The sequence below is a fragment of the Phaeodactylum tricornutum genome, chromosome 20, assembly GCF_000150955.2.
Source record: "Phaeodactylum tricornutum CCAP 1055/1 chromosome 20, whole genome shotgun sequence".
Lineage (NCBI taxonomy): Eukaryota > Bacillariophyta > Bacillariophyceae > Surirellales > Neidiaceae > Phaeodactylum > Phaeodactylum tricornutum.
In genome coordinates, this window is record NC_011688.1 from 592,394 (window position 1) to 611,051 (window position 18,658).

Consider the following 18,658-nt stretch of genomic DNA (forward strand, 5'->3'; position numbering starts at 1 on the left):
CTCCTCTGCAACATGTGTGCTCAGGCGTAACATTCGAATCCGACATAAAGGTGTTTGAGAATGAGCGTCTTTTGGCTGAAAAGTCTCATATCCGATCAAAGTCATTTTTTTGCAGTTCTTTACGGCACGCATTCGCATCATATTCAATTCTGCGTTCAAGTGTATCAGTCCGATGCCCAGGAGTCGCATCCTTGTAGGCACAAATTGCACGCAATGCCAACCTAAGTATGTCTAATTGAGCTTCGAAGTCGTTTTTTTGTCTATGGACGCGACTCATTTTGTACAATAGTACTGCTTCGGCTCGTAAAACTTTCGGACTCCTAACTTTCCCCCCGGCCCGGAACCGTTCCAAAACCATGTCATAATACTTGAGGGCATCATCAGCTTGACCACTGCTTGCGCAGGAATCAGCCAAATTGTCTAGTGTAGACAAAACCGAGGCGTGCGACCGACCAAGTACAGATTCTTGGAGACTAGCCGCTTCTTTAAGTACCGAAGCTGCTTTTGTGTACATATCACGGTATCGGTAAAGGTATCCCAGGTTACACAATGTCGTAGCGGTGGCGAATATTATTGGACCACTGTCTGTATCATGAGAGAGAGAATTTCTCTGAATATCCAATGCCGATTCAAACGCTAGGCACGCTTCATGAAATTCATTGAACTCAACATACACACACCCAATGTTATTGTAGATGCGCGCAGTTGACGGGTGCAGCGCACCTAACGCGTGTTTGCGAATGGACAGAGCCTCTCGAAAGCTCCTGAGAGCCTCTTCAAAACGATGTAGGAGCAACAGTGATATTCCAACTTTTACCATGGTCACTGCCACCAAGGGATGGTCATGACCCAGTGCTCCCTTGCGGACTCTCGCGGCCTCCTCGAAACATCTCAGTGCCCCCTCATGATTCTGAGCTCGTAGCTCGGCAATACCGACATTGTGCAAAGCAGCCCCCACACCCACATGTGTAGGGCCATTCCTTCGCCGCTGGCATTGCAACACGACTTCAAAAAGGCGGAGAGCTTCGACGATATCGTTTTTCTGCAAAAATTGCAAGTTAGTAAGATAAAAGAGAACAAACAATTAATGCAATTCAACTTCCGCGTACCTTGAGTAGTGATGAAGCTTTGATATGAATATCGTAGAGATTATTCATAGGATCTTGAAGCATTTGACGAGCTGATGCCGAACCATTTGACGAAGGCCAATTCCCTTCCAATGGGGCTATTCCATCTTCCATTAGGTCTTGTTCTAGCACACTTGCCCCCCTAAAGTTGTTCTGGGCGGCACGTTGAATATCAGAAGTGTCTTCTGTTGACTCATCCTGGGCATGAGCGCTCAAAACAGCCCTCACCCTAGCCATGACATTATCGCGCTCCTTATTTCCAGTCAAGACATCTCTTTCGAAATCATACTTGGCCTCCTCACTATCCTTTCCTGAAGAGCCATTTGGTCTCATCAAAATCTCAGAAGCTACTTTTGCAGAAGGAAAAGAACGCGCAGCAATTATGTCTCGCCGCTTGGGGTTCTCAGTTATTTCATTTGCCACAATTCCTGCTTTGTTCCAAGTAACCGGGTAGTGAATTCGACCGTGCTCGGAATCTACACCCGTGTCACTTATCAAACAGTTTTCATCCCCGTCATACGACATATTCATTGGAACGGAAATGCCCCCAAGATTAACTTTTTGACTGTCATGGGCTTTAAGGTTTTCGTGAAGGGATCTCCTATCAGTTTTTGTGCTGAAACAGCTCTTGGACTTGTGTAAGCTTTCCGAAGCCAAGTGCTTGGTGATAAAATGGGGTGGAATAGGAAAATTTCTCTCTCCCCGAATGTCCTCTGTACCACCGTCCTCCTCTTGATCCTGTGAGACTTTCGCTTCCAACATGGGAGTCATAGTTCTTCCAATGCTCTTTCCGTACGTTTCATCATTTGGAAGTAATTCTTTCCAAGCATCCAGCTGCACATCCTTCACACAGCCACGAGCCTCATCAAAAGGACGCGAGGCTTGTGGTCTCGATGGCGAGAACGATTGGACGTGCTCCCCCAGCTGATTGCACGAATGTAACGACAACAAAGACACCTCTCTGTTGTTTGATGCTGAGTGCCTAAAGGGTTTCGTGGGTTGTATCGCTGTCTCCATCCCAACAACCGCAGTCTCATGAATTGCTGTCGGCTTGTCATCAAACGCCCTGCGAATCGGAGTACGAGATCTGTTCGGGGACAGTACAGGGCTGGTCAAGCCTTTCCTTGGTCTCGGAACCGATCTAGCCATTTCTAGCAAAACTTGCACCTGATGTACCAAGGGGTCGTCTGGCCCCAATACGTCCCTGCGAATCTGAAAACCAAGCAACAGAAACAGAGTGAGAATCTAGTGCTGTTCCTCCTCATACCATTCACTGCTGTGAGACTTGTACCTTCAAGGCTTCTTCGAAAGCATGTTCCGCCTCCGTTGCTCGACGCACATCCGGTCCCTGTCGTCGGATCCACTCCAAACACAATCCCCCAATGTTAAAGAGTGTATCCGCCAGTTCCAGACGAGTTGCCTGTCTATGCTCTGGCGGCATTCCTGCATCAACCGCGTTTCGTTGGATATGCAAAGCACTTTCTAGATATTCGAGCCCAACCGGAAACTTTTCCAAATGCATTTCACATACGCCCAGGTTATTGTAAAGATTGGCAACCAAGCCGTGTGTGGCGCCGTAATGCGCGATGCGCACGCGGAGAGCTTCGCGGAAGGTGATCACGGCACTCTGGTACTGTTTCGACTGAAGCAGCAAAAACCCAATTCGTACCAACGACACAGCTACATTGGGATGATTTTGGCCGAGAGCATCGCGCGCCGTCCTGGCGGCGGCCTGAAAGCAGTTGAGGGCTTCTTGACGCGAATTCTGCTGTGCGAGCGAATTTTCGGGGAACGTCCCCGCTCGTCGTGCGTGCACGGTGCCCAAATTGTGATACGCCGACGCGACCGTGGCGTGGGAAAGTCCATTCTGCTGACGGTGAATGTCCAGGACCTCGGTAAAGATTCCGAGGGCGCGGTTGTAATCCTGTTCCTGCACACTTTTCATGGCTTGTGTGTTGAGTATGTCTACTTCAGCGGTGTGCAAAGAGAGTGCTTCTGGTGGTCCGGTTACGGGGGACGCTGTGGCTGGCTGCGTCGGGGTTTGCGATTGCGGTTCTTGTGACGAAAACTGAGACGCTTGCCGTGACGAAGACTGCAATTCTTGCGATCGCTGAAACTCTAGCGGAGACGGAGCGCGAACATCGGCCAGAAACGCGTCCTTGAGTTTCTGCAGCTCCGTATCGGAATCGGTCGAGCAGTCTTCGCTTTCTTCAACAATGGCGACGGGAATTGCGGCTGGGCTGGACGACAACACCTGTCCCGTGGTGGGCGAAAACTGCAGGTGCGATTCTTCATTCCGTTCTCCCTGCGGTCGATCTTCGCGGGTCGCCTCCGAGTACGAGGCACTGTGGCGGTTACGGTGGGTTGCGTTGTTGGCGTGGAACTTGTGGGTCCGTTCGAAGGAGCGGAGACCGGGCATTCCGTCCGGGAGCGTCGGGGTGGTTGCGGGTGCTACCACGGGGGCTTGCTGGCCCCGTACCCCGTGGGGTTCGAGTTCCCCCTGGTAGAGTCCGCGTCGAACCGGTTGCTGTGATTGCGACAATATTTGTGGCTCTGCGTAGGAGGTCCCTCGAAAACGCTCGGTGCGATCGGACGGTGTGGGCGGTGTGAGCAAACTCAGAGTCCTTTCGGAAACAAGATTGCCATTATTGTTGTTGTCTTGGGTATTAGGAGTGCCAATTGTAGGCTTGGATTGTTGAACGGTATCCTTAGACGCGTTGGGTACAATCTTGCTGTTTTCGTGACGGTTGGTGGGACTGGGATTGGCCGAATCGTCACTGGTGGACACGGCGGTAATATTGGCGGAAGGTGCCGAGGGAAAGGCCTGCCATCGCTGCGAGGCCTTGTCCCGCAGTACAGTGGGTTGATCCAGTTGCAAGCGATTGTTTCGTTGACGAGAGACTCGTCGATCGGGATCGCTTTGGCTCGTCGATCGACTGCTGTTGCTGCCCCGACTACGCAACGACCAACGGCTCCTTGGGGTCAAGCGCAGCGATAAGCAGGACTTGGAAGCGACGGAATCATCCGCGGTATCCGTGTACGGAAAGAAACTGTGGTTGGAGACGGGAATTGACGATTTGGTGATGGAGGGAGACGGCGACCAACCCGCCGATGTCAAAGTTGACGGAGCCTGGTAACGGTTGTGACGCGAAGGACTCCGCGGCGTGCCGCCGCTGGATTCTCTACGAGGACGTGTCATGCACTGCCTAGCTCGGGCCCCAAAACTTCGATCCGACGCCAATCAAGCAGCAGCCAATAAGAACAGATATCGGAACGGGTGCTTCCCTACGACAAGGAATCGTTCGATTGATCGGTTTCACGATATTGTAGGATGATGGTAGGTTCCTGTAATTACTCTTCGCGATGACCGAGTGAATAGTGTGGATCTACGGAGGCGGGTCGACGCTCGCCGCGGCACCTCACGCTTGCACCGTGTTGGTACAAACATAAACCGTACGACCCTCCGGCTGAGTACCGATACGATCTCTTTTTTAAGTAAGTACATACATATTCTATTTAATTACCCGTACGATTCCGCGAGCATGGTTTCATCGTCCTCGCCAGTATCCTTATTCATAACCGTTTTATATCGCTTCCTCATCTCTATTTAGTAGTTTTTTCCGTTACATAGGTTGCAATAAAACCGATGGACGCGCGGGCCTGCTCCAGGGACGCCCCTCTGACCTCGAAAGACCTCGCCATTCTTTTTTTCCATCCCACGAGCCCTTGGGAACTACCGAAACAGGGTTCCTCGGTGTCGTACCGGTGATGTGCGCGGTCCCCGAACTCCAATCGAACCAGGACGAAAAACTAGTAGCCACTTTTCTAAAGTCACAATGATGAACTATACGAAATATATGGTTTCTACTACCGCCAGTTTATGCAAAATTGGGGAGCTGCCGAGCACAGCCAAAATATTACATCACACTGTCCATGCGCTCACTAACAGACAGTTGTCGCAGAAGTAATGGAGAACGAGCTGGTGTAGTCATTCTCTTCCCGAAAGGATCTTCCATCTCCTTGGGACACACCCAGGATTGGGAGGGTGCGTAGCCATCCGAAGATTGGCAAAATGTGGCAACTTGCGTCGAACATAGCTTGCAACTTTCGTTCCTTGGCCAGATCGTGGTCACGTTGGGTGTCAACGGCGCTACTGGTTTTGGCGGCGTGGAGTTGTCCGCTTCCTCGCGAACCTCATCCGTGCAATCGGGAAAGCGCAGACTCGCGGCATCCGCTTCTCCGACGAGACGAGCATAGATACAAGCAGTCCGGGAGTAGTCTCGATAAAAGGATGCAATATCCGTTGGATCCAAATTTGGATTGGCGAACAAACGCAGGACTGCCGCGCGGGCTTGTTTCGAAAACTCGGCCCGTTCGAAGCGGTGCTTGAACGACGTGTACTTTTCCAGACCTCGCCCCCCACCGGACGGGGAACACCATTCCTGTAGACATCCGCTATATTCCGAAGGGTCTTCCATGAAGGAAATGTAGGTTGGTTCGTCGAGAGTGCAGGACAAGTGCAGGGCTGTGGTGTACGCTTCGTCAATGTCGGCAATCACACGCATCTGTTGCTTGCGAATGTTGAGAGTAGCGAGTTTCGCGGCTAGTCGTACCTCCTCAAACTCGGAGGCTGTCCACCACACGTTGCCCTTATCCTCGTCGGATAGCTTGCGATAGGTAAGAATGTGGCGTTCAGAAAATTTCACTTTGCGTTGACGTTTGAGAGTGCATTTGGGGGAGCCTGCGGCTGCGCCCTCCTGGGCCGAGCTCATTGCCATTGAAAATAAGACAGGGGAAGAATGGCAACTCGTTGCTAATTTGCCGACTCTGTCGACGAAAGCTATCCTTTTAATGATCGATCCGCTTGCTGGGTTGCCTCTGGTGAGACTCCCGAGAGAAATACGATCCGTGCAGTTGGGCGCTGAATTTGTCCTGGCATGTACCGGTGAGTTTGACTGTGAGCACATCGAAATTGGCCCCTCGTTGTCGATAGACGTTTATACACGGAGTGGGCGTGGTAAATCGAGATCGTGGATCTATGCCAGAAGTAAACAATTTCGGGCATAGAAGACCGTCATGTTCAATATAAAATAAATACAAAACGAGTATGCCCAGTAGAATTCAGCCAATCAGAGATTTTGGGGACTGTGGATGCGGATTTGATGCCAAACCCGTTTCTTCCAAACTGTCGAGAGCAGTCATCTCAAGAAGGGGTTAGCAAATTGACTAGTTAAGCAATAACAACAACGACCGGGATACTACGCGATCCCAACCAGAAAATCCAATCTTGGTCTTCCGCCGATTACTCGAAGGCGAATGGGAAACGGTACTAGGGGCATTGTCTCCATAGACTAATTACAGAGCTATCACTTTTGAAGATCAAATCTTGGTGGTTAGATTTACATCGTCTTGTACTGCCCACTTTCACTTGTTTTCACACCACGATAGAATCCTTAAGTGAAGCAGAAGTCATGATACCTTCAGCTGTTGAAGTCGGGGCCATCTCACAGTCAATGTGTTGCGCTGCAGAGCATCTTCCGCTCGTTGAACGGGATCAGCAAACAGGCTGAAAAGTATGGGAAGATAAATGCCGGAACAGTAAGAAAATACTGCGCTTACAGCGATTGGGAGTTTACGCGGGCCTTAAGCATTTGCTAAGCTACAAGCTGGCTAGTTCCGTCCACTATATCCTTTTTCGGAACAGGGAAGCCGTCGTACATGATTGCCGTCGTCAAAAAAAAAAAAGCGGGTACACTAGTCGAAATTTTTGAGATCTTTTTGGAGCCGACTACTTGCCTCTTTCCTACACCGTTGTCTGCCGAGATAGATACTTCCTTTGAAGTATCCGCTTACTGAGTTGATAGCTTGTTCCAACGAGATTAATGTGCAGCGCCGACGCAACGGCTGTACCAAGCAGAAACCAAACACCGACGTCGAGCTACTTTGCACCATAATTAAATGCTTTCTCCGAAACACAACGTAAAATACACGGGGACATGATGGAGTTGATATTCGGACAATGGGTTGATGAGATCAACAGGGAGAAGGGATTGTAGTCCGAAAGCGGACAGGTACTTTTTTCGTCATCTGCAACTTGGATGAAAGACCGCCAATAGACACACTCCTTTGCATCGGGTGTACAAGCCAGTACCGGTTCAAACCAAGTGCAGGTCCTGACAACTGTCAACTTGCATTGGCTTAGCACGATTATAGGTAACATTTTGAAAAGTCCAAGGGAACTGATTCATTCTTGTTTAGGCAGTGTCAACTTTTATATACAATCGGAAACTGTTTTACAAGCAAGGGCTTGGCCTTGGAGTTTGGTGAAGCTACAGAGCAGCCCAGCGAAAGCACTAAAAGTCTGGAGAAGAAAAAGATGCTGTCATTTCGGCATGATGACTGGGTCGCTTTTCGAAGCGACGAGTCTTCTTGTGATGGAAATCTGTAAGAGGCGGCTCTATTTGTCCATGAGATTTGACACCTGAAAAGGAAAGTCACGAGCTTCTTCTTCGGCATAAAGCTAGAGAACTGAGAAAGGCGCGGAACCTTGCCAAGGTTCGCATTACATGCATATCGATGATGAATGCTTGCCTTGCCATCTGCAGTTGCGGGGGAGGATTCCTTAGCTCTCCAATGCCTGATTGCTGATTGGGGGTTTAGATCGGGATCGGTGGCAGTAGTTTCTATGTCCTTACCTTAACTTTGCGCTGAAAACTTTGGAATACTTTTACTACGGCTTATTCCATCTCATCAAGAAATTGAAATTCACTTCCAATACCTATTCTGACGATGATACAAACACGGTGGCTTCTGACAGTGACATGCTTTTATATCTCTATAACTTGGTCAGTCTTCGTAAGAGTATATTTACAGAAACATGTTGCTACTTATATTAATATGGTCGCAACGTCAGTCCATGCTCACAATCAAGCAAATCATTCCACGGAATAGTGCTATACTAAGGCAATAGCAGTGAGCTTTCCAACTACGACGCGGGATGTTTACCGACTTGTTCAACTCACAGTCAATTCAGAAAAGTGTAGAGGACAGCAGCCGAAACAAACGAAGCCAAAGCATTGCGACGAGTACAGATACCTCGCGCCGACGATGTTTGGGTCGAGGCGTTGCTCGAGTCGCTTTCGTTGCTTGGCAACGGCGAATCCAGAGCTGGTGTCTCTGTTTCGTTCACGTAGGGTACACCCATGACCTCTGTGGGTGCCACAGTATCGCGGTTGTCGATGGGAGCGGCGGTCGGTGCTTCCAAGCCTTGGAAAGGGCTGTAGACGGATTCGGGACACGTCTCGTTCGTATCGACTACTTCATACACGGTGCCACCGTAGATACAAACCGTGGCGTCTGGAGCGCAGGCCAAGAGCGGATCAATCCAACGACAACTACCCACTATGGTGAGGCGGCATTGGACTTCGGAATCATCGGTAACGTCCTGAAACGAGCAGCATTCACCGTCCCAAGATTCCATCGAGTCAATCCATTCTTGGCACGTCAACGGCGATTCTTGAATACAGTCTTCGACGGTCAGGCACAGCGCAACCTGAGCGGTGGCCGTGTAGAAAACTCCCGAAAGCAGGAGCACCAACACCGTAACCAACGGGTGGCTGTGATTTGTCATTTTCACGTGCTATTTTTGATCGGAAACAAAAAGCCGTTGTGGCTGAATTTGTGATACACGTATGGGAGGACGTTGATATATAAGAATTAGTTTCGCAGCATGCAATGCTACATTTTCCTGGCGTCCAGACCTCTCGCATGGCACAGCCATCAAACGAACCTTTCGAACGATCGAAACCTCGACGACGGTCACTGAAGGGAATGGGTACCCTTTTGGGCCCCCGCTAGCACGTAGTATGATTGGCGCTGTTTTGGGCGAACGTACGCAACCTCGTGGAGCTCTCTAAGATTTGATAGTGAGTACTGCCCGAACGCGAGACGGTTCGGATCGCATGTCTTTTCGAGAATGCCTTCGCAACCGCGAGCCATCCAAGGTAGTGCCGACTAATGAAACGCGATCGACTGCAGTCGTGCTAACTGCTCCGATCGGAGTCCTGTTTCGGGTCCCTCTGGCCGCAACCGGAATGGGCGACGGACGAGTACGGACATAAACTACCAAGCATATACGACACGGAACTCGGTCCAACGTACAGTAAGAAAAAATGGTGTGTCGTCTCTCGTCGTCCGTGACAGCCTGTTAAACTAGCACGAAATGGGGATGAATGTGAGCCTTTTGGCTTGATTCGATTCTAGTTCTAAACCTTTGGTAGAAACAAGTAACATCCGTAGACTCAGGCTGTCCCCAGATTCTTATCCAGCAGCCTTTGTTGGTGCAATCCGTCCACGGGAAACGATAAGCAAGCCGTGACAGTGGCAACCAACGGGGTCGTCTAGATTCTTGAAGCGCGCTGAGATAATGTATTCTTGCCGAGTTGTTTCCGCAGTATGCTTCCTTGTCATCTCTTGTGGGAGCGTTTCTTCTCGGCAAAGGTACCCTTGCTTTCTACCTGGCCAGCATTCTCTTCTTCTGCGTAGCGAAAGTAGGAATCGCTCCGTTTCTGTGTTTCCGAAGGAACATCGCCCCGTTCCGTGCCGCTCGCTTTCCATGTCTCTGTCACCACTCGAAGCGTCCACTCTGGTCGTGGCGATCAACACAGAAAATTGGCGTCAGTACGTACCGTTGGTCGTGAGTGGTTTGGTCATTGTCGACATTGCGTTGGGATCGCCGGCGGCCAACGCCGTGTTGGGCAAAGCGCGAGGCCCGCCGGAGGGAGCGTCGGGTACCGACGCGGACGGAGACGCACCGATAAGGAACGCGAAGGAACGCATTGATACGCAAAAAGTGGCCCAGGCGGCACTGGACCGAGCGTCCTCTACTCTCGAGTTACGCAGGTTCTTGGAAGAGAATAAGTCGGATTGGGATCGGATGGAAGACTTGAAACGAAAGATGGACCAAGAAATGGACGAATTCGACCGTAAGACTCAAAAGAAGGACGCCTAAATATGGAACATAGAAAAGACACAGCTAGCGTCACCTTGTCAATTTTGCTTTCCGCAAACATTGCGCGCTTACGGTTAGTCAGTGTCTACTGCATATGAAGCAATTTTCAATCTACGGGTGGATCTTTGGCTAAATGGAGGTGGGCACGTGACAACGGCTGAGATGACAATGTGACCAGTGTAAAGCATCGTCGCTTAAATACAGTTATGTGCATCAAACGCACAGTAGCAGCAATCGCCCTGACTAGACATTCGCCATGACCATCTCTCGAAATGATTAAGCTTAAAGTTGCGTTTCAAACCCGGGTGGCATGCCACCATCACGTGATGGAACGATACTAAGAACTTTAAACCGTTCCCCCATTTCGTTCGGATCAGCCAATCTCACCAAGGCTTCGTACAGATCGTCGGCTTCCTTGTCGGTAGTGGAATCGCGTTCGATCAACTGAAGCACCCTATCGGACGCACCCATTGACATTAGAAAATGTCCCTGTCCAACGGGTCCGAATGCACGGGTTTGGTGACGCGTTTGCAAAGCATTAACCGCGTGTTTGAGTGCAGAAAAATCAACATCGGCTGTCAAGTCAACCTGACCAGGCCGTGACAGGAAATGTACTTGTTCGTGTTTGGCAAACGCCCGAATGGTATCGGCGCTGCCTTCTTGTCCGTAATCAATAAATAACGCCGCGCCGCCCTGCTCATCAACAAGGGTGGCCACATCTTTAACCAATAGAATGGCTTCAGGGCTGACTTCCACGACACTGCCAGTCTGAGCGAAATTTGGTTCGTTCAACATACGACCGTCGCCGTCCACTTGAAGCAGCGTCTTAAGTGGCACGGTAACTAGCGGTGCTAATACGATACGGAGACGAGGCTTTTTGGCATTCGGTAAATGCTTCAAACTTTCTTCGAAACGTGCACGGTCTTCTTCCTCCATCATGTCTTCCCTTAACGCAACATCAATCAAGCGTTCTCTCCAAGTACCATCGGCCGTCTTTTCGAACTGGTACGTTGGCAGGGCATCCAAGAATTCTTGACCAACCGCGTACGTTGTCAAGCGTGAAGTACTTTGTTTTTGCCACGCCCGAAACGATGCGAAAGAATCGTGCCAGTGCACTTGCACGGCATTGGGATTGCGATTCTCAGGTATCCCGGACTCTTCCACAAATTCTAATTCGGCCACATCTCGTAAATCGCGTTGCAGTGTTTCTTTTTGAACTTGCCGCAAGATCGGACTGGATTCGACCAGATGTACATGCTTACAGGTAGCACCGAACTCGTGTCGGATTTTGCCGTAGCACGCAAAACGTAGTAGGTCACTGACCAGCGTGCCCTTACCGGGTCCACATTCCAACCACTGCCAGTCAAGGCGTTTGCCGTCGGCTTTCGCTTTCTGCAACTTTTTGTGTTGGTCATAAAACCAGATTCCAAGGCATTCGCCGAATACTTGACTCATCTCGGGAGCCGTCACAAAATCTCCCTGTGGTCCAATAATATTACCGGCTTCGTTAATGCTAGGCGAGTCATCGTAATCATTGTGGTCAAAATCGTCACCATCAGTTTGGTTGGACGAAAATGCTTTCGTGTAGTATCCGTGTACCGGATGCGTCAGGCACATGCGCATATACTCAGCCGTAGTCAGTGGTTGTCCTGTCACGCCAATCAGCGCCGCGATGTCTTCCCACAAGGGTGTCGAGGCTTCGTAGCCTTCCCAGTTCGTAGGCGCTGACGGTAAATGAATTGCGGGATCGTACAGATCGGGATGATACGAATCGTGAACGTTCAGTTGTTTATCCAAGTTGTTATTACCTCCATTGCTTGAATCATGCGCAATTGTGTTTTGTTGTTGCCATGATGCGCCGAAATCGACTTTCGGAAGAATCAGCGTAGGATTGGATTGGTAGCTTTTAATTTTGTGTTCTAAGGCAGTTTCGGGAGACACGACGCTGCCTTTCCCTGTACTAGGTGCGGGTTCTTTCCCTTGAGCAATTCCGGCTCGTTTCTGTTTCTTGGTTGCAAGGCTACGACGAGACTGCTTGCTGCATCTCGAGGGAATGGACGATGCGGTCGGCAGGACGAAATCGTGTTGCCGATGCATCTGACCAACAAGAGCCCGCGGAATTAATCGTCTCGAGGAGCAAATCATAGTCGTGTTGTTTCAACCTTTGCGTTTAGCAGTATTGTTCTGCTGTATGCCAAATTCTTTATCTGTAGGCTCGCTACGAACAGGCAACGTTGTCTCACAAACTCGTTTTGTGATATCAGGATGAGGCTTCTCACGGAAAGCGAGCGACGAAAAGCTGAAAATAGTGAGGATGAGTCACATCACAACCCGGAGACCCACCATTAGGCGTAACTGTAACAGTAAATCCACAGGCTTTCGAATAGGCTTAGACTGTTGGCAAAATATGTACTCCAAACATAAAGGATCACGACGAATCCCTTACTCCGTCCAGCTTGTACCCTCTCTGTCTGTTCACTTTCCATCGACTTCGCTACATCCAAGCTGACGCTATATACATGAAAGTTAGTAAATGAAGTATGTATTTTTGTAATTGTTTCGTTTCTTGATTTAATTGATTGTCCAAAGAGCAAAACACGCAGAGCTCACTCGCGAGCAGTCACACCATCTGTTAATGAGAGTTTCGCTTACTTAGTCTTCCATTTCGTCTTTCTTATCATCGCCACCCGACGGTGAGTAGGCCGGCGAGGTCGGTGAATAGGCTGGCGAGGTCGGCGAATATGCGGGGGATGTTGGCGAATAGGCCGGAGATGTCGGCGAGTACGCGGGGGATGTAGGACTGTACGCGGGAGACGTCGGAGAATAAGCCGGAGACGTAGGACTGTAAGCTGGCGAGGTGGGTGAGTAAGCCGGTGAAGTCGGACTGTATGCTGGAGATGTAGGGCTGTAGGCCGGTGAAGTTGGGCTGTAAGCTGGGCTCGTTGGAGAATACGCAGGCGACGTTGGCGAATATGCGGGACTCGTCGGACTATATGCCGGCGACGTCGGGCTGTAAGCCGGGGACGTTGGCGAATATGCGGGGCTCGTTGGTGAATACGCAGGCGAAGTTGGGCTGTAGGCCGGACTTGTTGGCGAATATGCAGGTGACGTTGGACTGTACGCTGGACTGGTAGGGCTGTATGCTGGGCTTGTGGGCGAATATGCTGGAGACGTGGGGCTGTACGCCGGAGAAGTCGGCGAATACTGCGGAGACGTCGGACTGTACGCTGGGCTGTCGCCAGCTCCGTAACTTCCACTCGCAAATCCAGAACCATAACTACCGCTGTCTGGAGAATAAGCCGGTGAGAAACTTGCCGCACCAACTGCTGGAGAAAAAGCGGCTCCGCCATCCACAAAAGGAGACGCTGCTGCGCCATCCCCCACCATTGGGCTAGCGGCAAATGGAGTGGTGGCATAAGGGGTCGCTCCTCCTACACCCCCCACTCCGGCCATACCGAGATCTTTGTCGACAGCAAACTCGTCCACAACAACTTCAACTGCTTCTCGAACAACTTTGTCTTCATCCAGTAGTAAGTCTACATCACCGGTGCCAACTCGAGCAAGCTGACCCATCATGATGTTTTCGGTCACGCCCTTAAGAATCTCCTCCTCAGCGTACACAGCTGCATCCATGAGCATATCAACCGTTTCCTCGAATGAAGCTCGGAGCAATGGACCAGTGTCGACTCGATTGATGCCGTGGCGATCAATAGCCATTAAGTGCCCCTGCATTGTCATGACATCCACCAGACAAGCCAAATGGCGATAGTTTACGTAAGAACCGTCGAAACTAATGACGTTGCGAAGCTCACTTAACAACGCTCCGCGGACTCCTTCAATGCCAAGCGCTACGAACACCTCGACGATGTCATTACTGACAGATCTCGTACCATCCACGTAGTCCACGCCAAGAACTGCCATCAAGTTTGTCCCATCCGTTTCTAGTACCCACTCATCTCTAACGCCGAAACCTTTTACATCGTCCCAAACTGTACGTTTCGCACCACCGCGCATAAACACTTTCTTCACATGGTCTACCCCGCGAAGCTTCAGACTCGAAAGCATGCTTTTTTCTAGACGTTTCAAGAAAATATCGTCTTCTTGGCCAACTTCCGGTTGATCGTCCATCAAATTTCCGCCTTCATCTGTTTGGCCTGAGTTGAACGGCGTATCGTTCACGATTCGAATCCGGACGACCATTTCGTCGGCGTTGTCGTCTGTCACTTCTACGTTCAGATCCGCACCGTATTCTTCCCCAATCTCTTTAGCGATTTCCTCCATCTTAATTTTCTTGACATAAAGTAGCGGTTTGTCAAGCTCAACACGAAGAACCCAAGGACTCATGCGACGCAAATCATCGTCTGTCTTATCCGTAAAGTCATAGAATTCCTTGACGAACTCCCGATCCTTAGTGACAACCGTATTTTTCACGTCAGGATCGTAATAAATTTCTGTCTTCTTTACAACGTCGCCCAAAACAGTAAATTCCAGCATAGCAACGACCTGCTCGGCAACTTTTTCGTCACCACTGACCTCTTCCTGAAGATAAATAGTTAGGCCAGGAGTCTTTGGAGTTTTAGCAACATTGATGATTTCTTTCAGTCGAGGGACACCCAGCGTCACGTTCTTGGCGGAAACACCAGCATAATGGAAGGTGTTGAGCGTCATCTGGGTTGCAGGCTCACCAATACTCTGAGCGGCCAATACTCCAGCCATTTCACCAGGATTAACCATAGCAATATTGAATCTAGTTTCAATTTCGCCTACCACCCAGTTCAAAGCAGCCTTGCTCAAACGCCAGTCCTTTAAGACACGCTTGCTCGAAAGCATGGTTCGAATCAGAATGCGGTAAAGAGTGGTTGCGTTTGACTGCGCTTCAACACTTAGCGGGTCGTTCCCAACCACTACAATCAGACGCTCCAACAGGTTGTTAACAATCTGTATCACTTCTGTGGGATGCAGGTCCGTTGGCTTGCTCTTGTCGATACGAAATTGACGCATTGCGTTGTGAATCACACGACGCACATTGCCTGGTGCGTATGAGCTGTCGTCGCTCTCTCTCCCAGCTTCTCGGCTGCGCATGACAATTCGGAGAATTGCTTGATCTTCCCGAAGAATCTCAATTTCTTGATCCAAAGTAGCCTGGATATCAGGGTCGCGACGACACTCCTCAATTACGTCTGGTTCCAGAAACGGAATACCTTGCTCATCGTGTCCGAACTCTGGGCTGGATGTGTCGAATAAGAAACGCTTGTTGAACTCTGGCTTTGCCAGCGTCAAAGAGTCAAAATTTTGCTTTTCAATCCAGACCGCGTCCATGCCATCCTCTCCGTACAAAAATTGAACAATCTGTCCACTGCTCGTTCGCAAAGTTCCATCATAACGCGCCATGACGGTTTCCATTGCCTTGACCAGGCGACGTTGAATGTATCCGGTTTCGGCGGTCTTGCAAGCCGTATCGATCAAACCTTCCCGTCCACCCATCGCGTGGAAGAAAAATTCCTGAGGAGACAGACCACGCAAATACGAATTCTCGACAAAGCCTCGGGACTCGGAGCCGATATCATCCTTGGAGAAGTGCGGTAGGGTTCGTTTCTTGAAACCGTACGGTATGCGTTTGCCTTCCACGTTCTGCTGCCCCACGCAGGCAATAATTTGCGAAATATTAATAAATGAACCTTTGGAACCAGCCGTCACCATGGCCTTGACCGAGTTTGTTTCGTCCAAAGAAGATTGTGCAGATTTTCCGGCGTGATCACGAGCCGTGTTCAGCACCTTGTTGACGAGCTGTTCAAACGACTCGATCATGGTACGACCGGGTTGAATCTCAAGTTCTCCCAATTGCCCTTGGCGAACCAAATCTTGCACCTGCCGCTTTGCCTTGTCAATGGTCGACTCAATCTGTCGCATAGTATCTGCATCGGCGACGGCATCGATCGCTCCAATGGAAAACGAGTACTGCAAAATCCAATGATTGACTAGCTGCTGAATTTGATTCATAAAACGAGCCGTTTCTTCAAACCCAACGTCTAACCAAGCCGTGTGGATCAAGCCACCCATGGAGCTGCCGATTGTCTTCTTATCAACTGTACCCTCCAACAGTTCACCATCCTGAATCGTCACCAAATGATCGTACATGTTGAACGTATTCGGCATGTTCTTGCCACGAGCATCTTTTCCGGGGCCATTGTTTGCCTTGGACTTGAGATTCACCTTGGGCAGGATTGTACTGAGCAATTGCTTACCGGTCCACAATTCCTTTGGTTTGATCACGGCAGGAATGGGAATCTGCCCGTTCCACTGCGGCACCCACATGAGCATATTGTAGCATAAATCCTTTTCGATGAAAACCGACCGTTTCGTCATTTTTTGAGTCGCCAACAAACTGTCCTGAACAATACTCATGACTGGTCGATTCGATTGACCCGAGACAATAACCCGGGAGCTCAACATCATGAGTTCCGCTTCAGCACGAGCCGCCAATCCCTGAGGCACGTGAAGGTTCATTTCGTCGCCGTCGAAATCGGCATTGTACGGACTCGTACACGACAAATTCAATCGAAAAGTACTCCAATCCAGTACCTTGGCCTTGTGTCCCATGATACTCATCTTGTGTAGACTGGGCTGCCGATTGAACAACACGATATCGTCGTCACGCAAATGCCGTTCCACAATCCAGCCGTGGGCCAGGAGAAGTTCCGATTTGTTTTTGACGTAACGCAGATCGATCCGCGTTCCGTCCGATCGGATAATGTGCTTGGCCCCGGGATGCATGGTGGGGCCGTTGGCCACGAGGGCGCTAAGTTCGGCTTGATTGAAGGCCGTCACGCGAATCGGGACAGTCAAGTTCATGGCGACACTCCGGGGCACACCGACTTGATGAATACCGAGATTGGGATCGGCCGTAATCACGGTACGCGCGGAAAAGTCGACCCGCTTTCCCATGAGATTTCCCCGAATTCGCCCTTCCTTGCCTTTGAGACGTTGCGTAATGGTTTTAAGGGGTCGTCCACTGCGTTGAGTGACTTGCGGCATGCCTCGTAGTTCATTGTCCATAAAGGCGGCGACGTTGTGTTGCAGGGCCAGTTCGAACTGTTCCACCACAATTTGGGGTTCACCGTTGGAGACGGCCTGCTGCAACGAGAGATTCGATTTAATAACGTTGACGAGTTGATGCGTCAAATCGTCTTCGGACGATTGCGTACCACCCCCGACAGTAACGCTGGGTCGAACGTGTAGGGGCGGGACGGGCAATACCTGCACCAGCAACCAATCCGGTCGCGCGTGCTGGACATCCAAACCCAACAACACAATATCTTCTTCCCGAATTTGCTTGAATATCTTGACCACGGTGTCCCCGGACAAGAATTGTTTGGAATCCCCTCCGCCCCCGGTACTTCCGTGCATTCCGTCTTCGGGAAAGTCCGCTTCGACGTGCAGATCCACCTTGGTGTATTTGGGTTGTACACCTTGACAGTGATCGCATTTTTTCTTCCCGCGGAGTGATTCGTGCAGAGCTTCGAGTCGGCGTTTGCGCGATTTGATCTGTATGGCCTTTTGGAACTTGAATTCGTCCGGGAGCATGCGGAGTCGGGAACAGTGAAAACAGACGCACCGGAGTGCCCGCAACGTGGTGTTGAAAAATCCCTGGTGATACACTGGTTTGGCCAAATCCAAGTGTCCAAAGTATCCCGGATCGGACTTGTCGTGTAGATTGCCCAAACGCGGGTCGTTGGCTCCACCGTATACGGGTTGGCCGTTGACCTGTGTTTCGTAACGCGTGACGCCGGCGGGCACCTTGCGACCGTTGACGGTAATGGCCTGCGTCACCGAATATTGGCGCTGTCGATGGATAGATAGAAACGATGCAAGAAAGAAGGGAGGAATGAGTAAGGTACCGAGGCAATCGTGAAAAAGATGTTCGGCGCTATTGATTCGGTAGATTCTCTAGGGAAGCGAACGCGGTATCGAGAGGCCAAGGGTTCCATGATGCGCTACGTACCAACTCGTTGGGATTGACAATTCCAAACTGTAGTTTGGCGATTCGGCGCAAGCGAACCGCCGAGTAACCAAAGTTTTCGGACGACTGGGTCAAACTCGTGGCACCGGCTTGATGAGCGGACATGGTCGTGTTGGAGTATTGGTAGCAGTACTTGTAGTAGTCGTACAACTACAAGTACTCGTGGTGTCTGCTGCGGTTGTTTGTTGTTATCGAATGACGACTTCTATCCTTCACACCCGCTCTTTCTGAGCGTTGTTGTCGAACAATACGTCAATCTAATACGACCAAACAATGGGTGACGGAATTAGAGGCACACGAACCGTTCGTTCGTTCGTTTCCACGGACGAGAGAGAATCACTCTACACAAACAATCGTTGCCCGTCTTTTTTTCGTAGCAACTGTCAATACACGAACGCGATTGCGTGTTCGATCGAATGGGAATCAATGGAAAGAGACGACGCAAAACCAAACCAAGGAAAATGGATTCACTATAGTGTGTACACACACACACACACAGAC

At 50.2% G+C, this 18,658-nt stretch overlaps 5 protein-coding genes across 5 annotated transcripts; 1 reads left to right on the top strand and 4 right to left on the bottom strand.

Moving 5' to 3' along the window:
- Positions 1 to 85: 85 nt before the first annotated feature.
- PHATRDRAFT_49102 (predicted protein) lies at positions 86 to 5,899 on the bottom strand (the record flags this gene model as incomplete). Its single annotated transcript, XM_002183738.1, has 6 exons — positions 86 to 1,042; positions 1,110 to 2,339; positions 2,419 to 4,309; positions 4,483 to 4,611; positions 4,812 to 4,971; positions 5,071 to 5,899. The coding sequence occupies 6 exons, from the start codon at positions 5,897 to 5,899 to the stop codon at positions 86 to 88; spliced, it is 5,196 nt and encodes a 1,731-aa protein (XP_002183774.1).
- Positions 5,900 to 7,990: 2,091 nt separating this feature from the next.
- Positions 7,991 to 9,032, bottom strand: PHATRDRAFT_49103 (predicted protein). The gene is made up of 2 exons (XM_002183739.1): positions 8,917 to 9,032; positions 7,991 to 8,799 (listed from the first exon to the last, which is right to left on the bottom strand). The coding sequence occupies exon 2, from the start codon at positions 8,755 to 8,757 to the stop codon at positions 8,152 to 8,154; it is 606 nt and encodes a 201-aa protein (XP_002183775.1). The 5' UTR covers positions 8,758 to 8,799; positions 8,917 to 9,032; the 3' UTR covers positions 7,991 to 8,151.
- Positions 9,033 to 9,741: 709 nt separating this feature from the next.
- On the top strand, positions 9,742 to 10,137 carry PHATRDRAFT_39744 (predicted protein; the record flags this gene model as incomplete). Its single annotated transcript, XM_002183604.1, has 1 exon — positions 9,742 to 10,137. The coding sequence occupies one exon, from the start codon at positions 9,742 to 9,744 to the stop codon at positions 10,135 to 10,137; it is 396 nt and encodes a 131-aa protein (XP_002183640.1).
- A 399-nt stretch (positions 10,138 to 10,536) lies between these two features.
- Positions 10,537 to 11,634, bottom strand: PHATRDRAFT_15641 (predicted protein; the record flags this gene model as incomplete). Its single annotated transcript, XM_002183740.1, has 2 exons — positions 10,537 to 11,038; positions 11,090 to 11,634. Coding segments are annotated over 2 exons (1,047 nt in total), but the record flags the coding sequence as incomplete, so codon positions are not given.
- A 1,155-nt stretch (positions 11,635 to 12,789) lies between these two features.
- On the bottom strand, positions 12,790 to 17,910 carry PHATRDRAFT_15555 (predicted protein; the record flags this gene model as incomplete). Its single annotated transcript, XM_002183741.1, has 1 exon — positions 12,790 to 17,910. A coding segment is annotated over one exon (5,121 nt), but the record flags the coding sequence as incomplete, so codon positions are not given.
- Between the last annotated feature and the right edge of the window lie 748 nt (positions 17,911 to 18,658).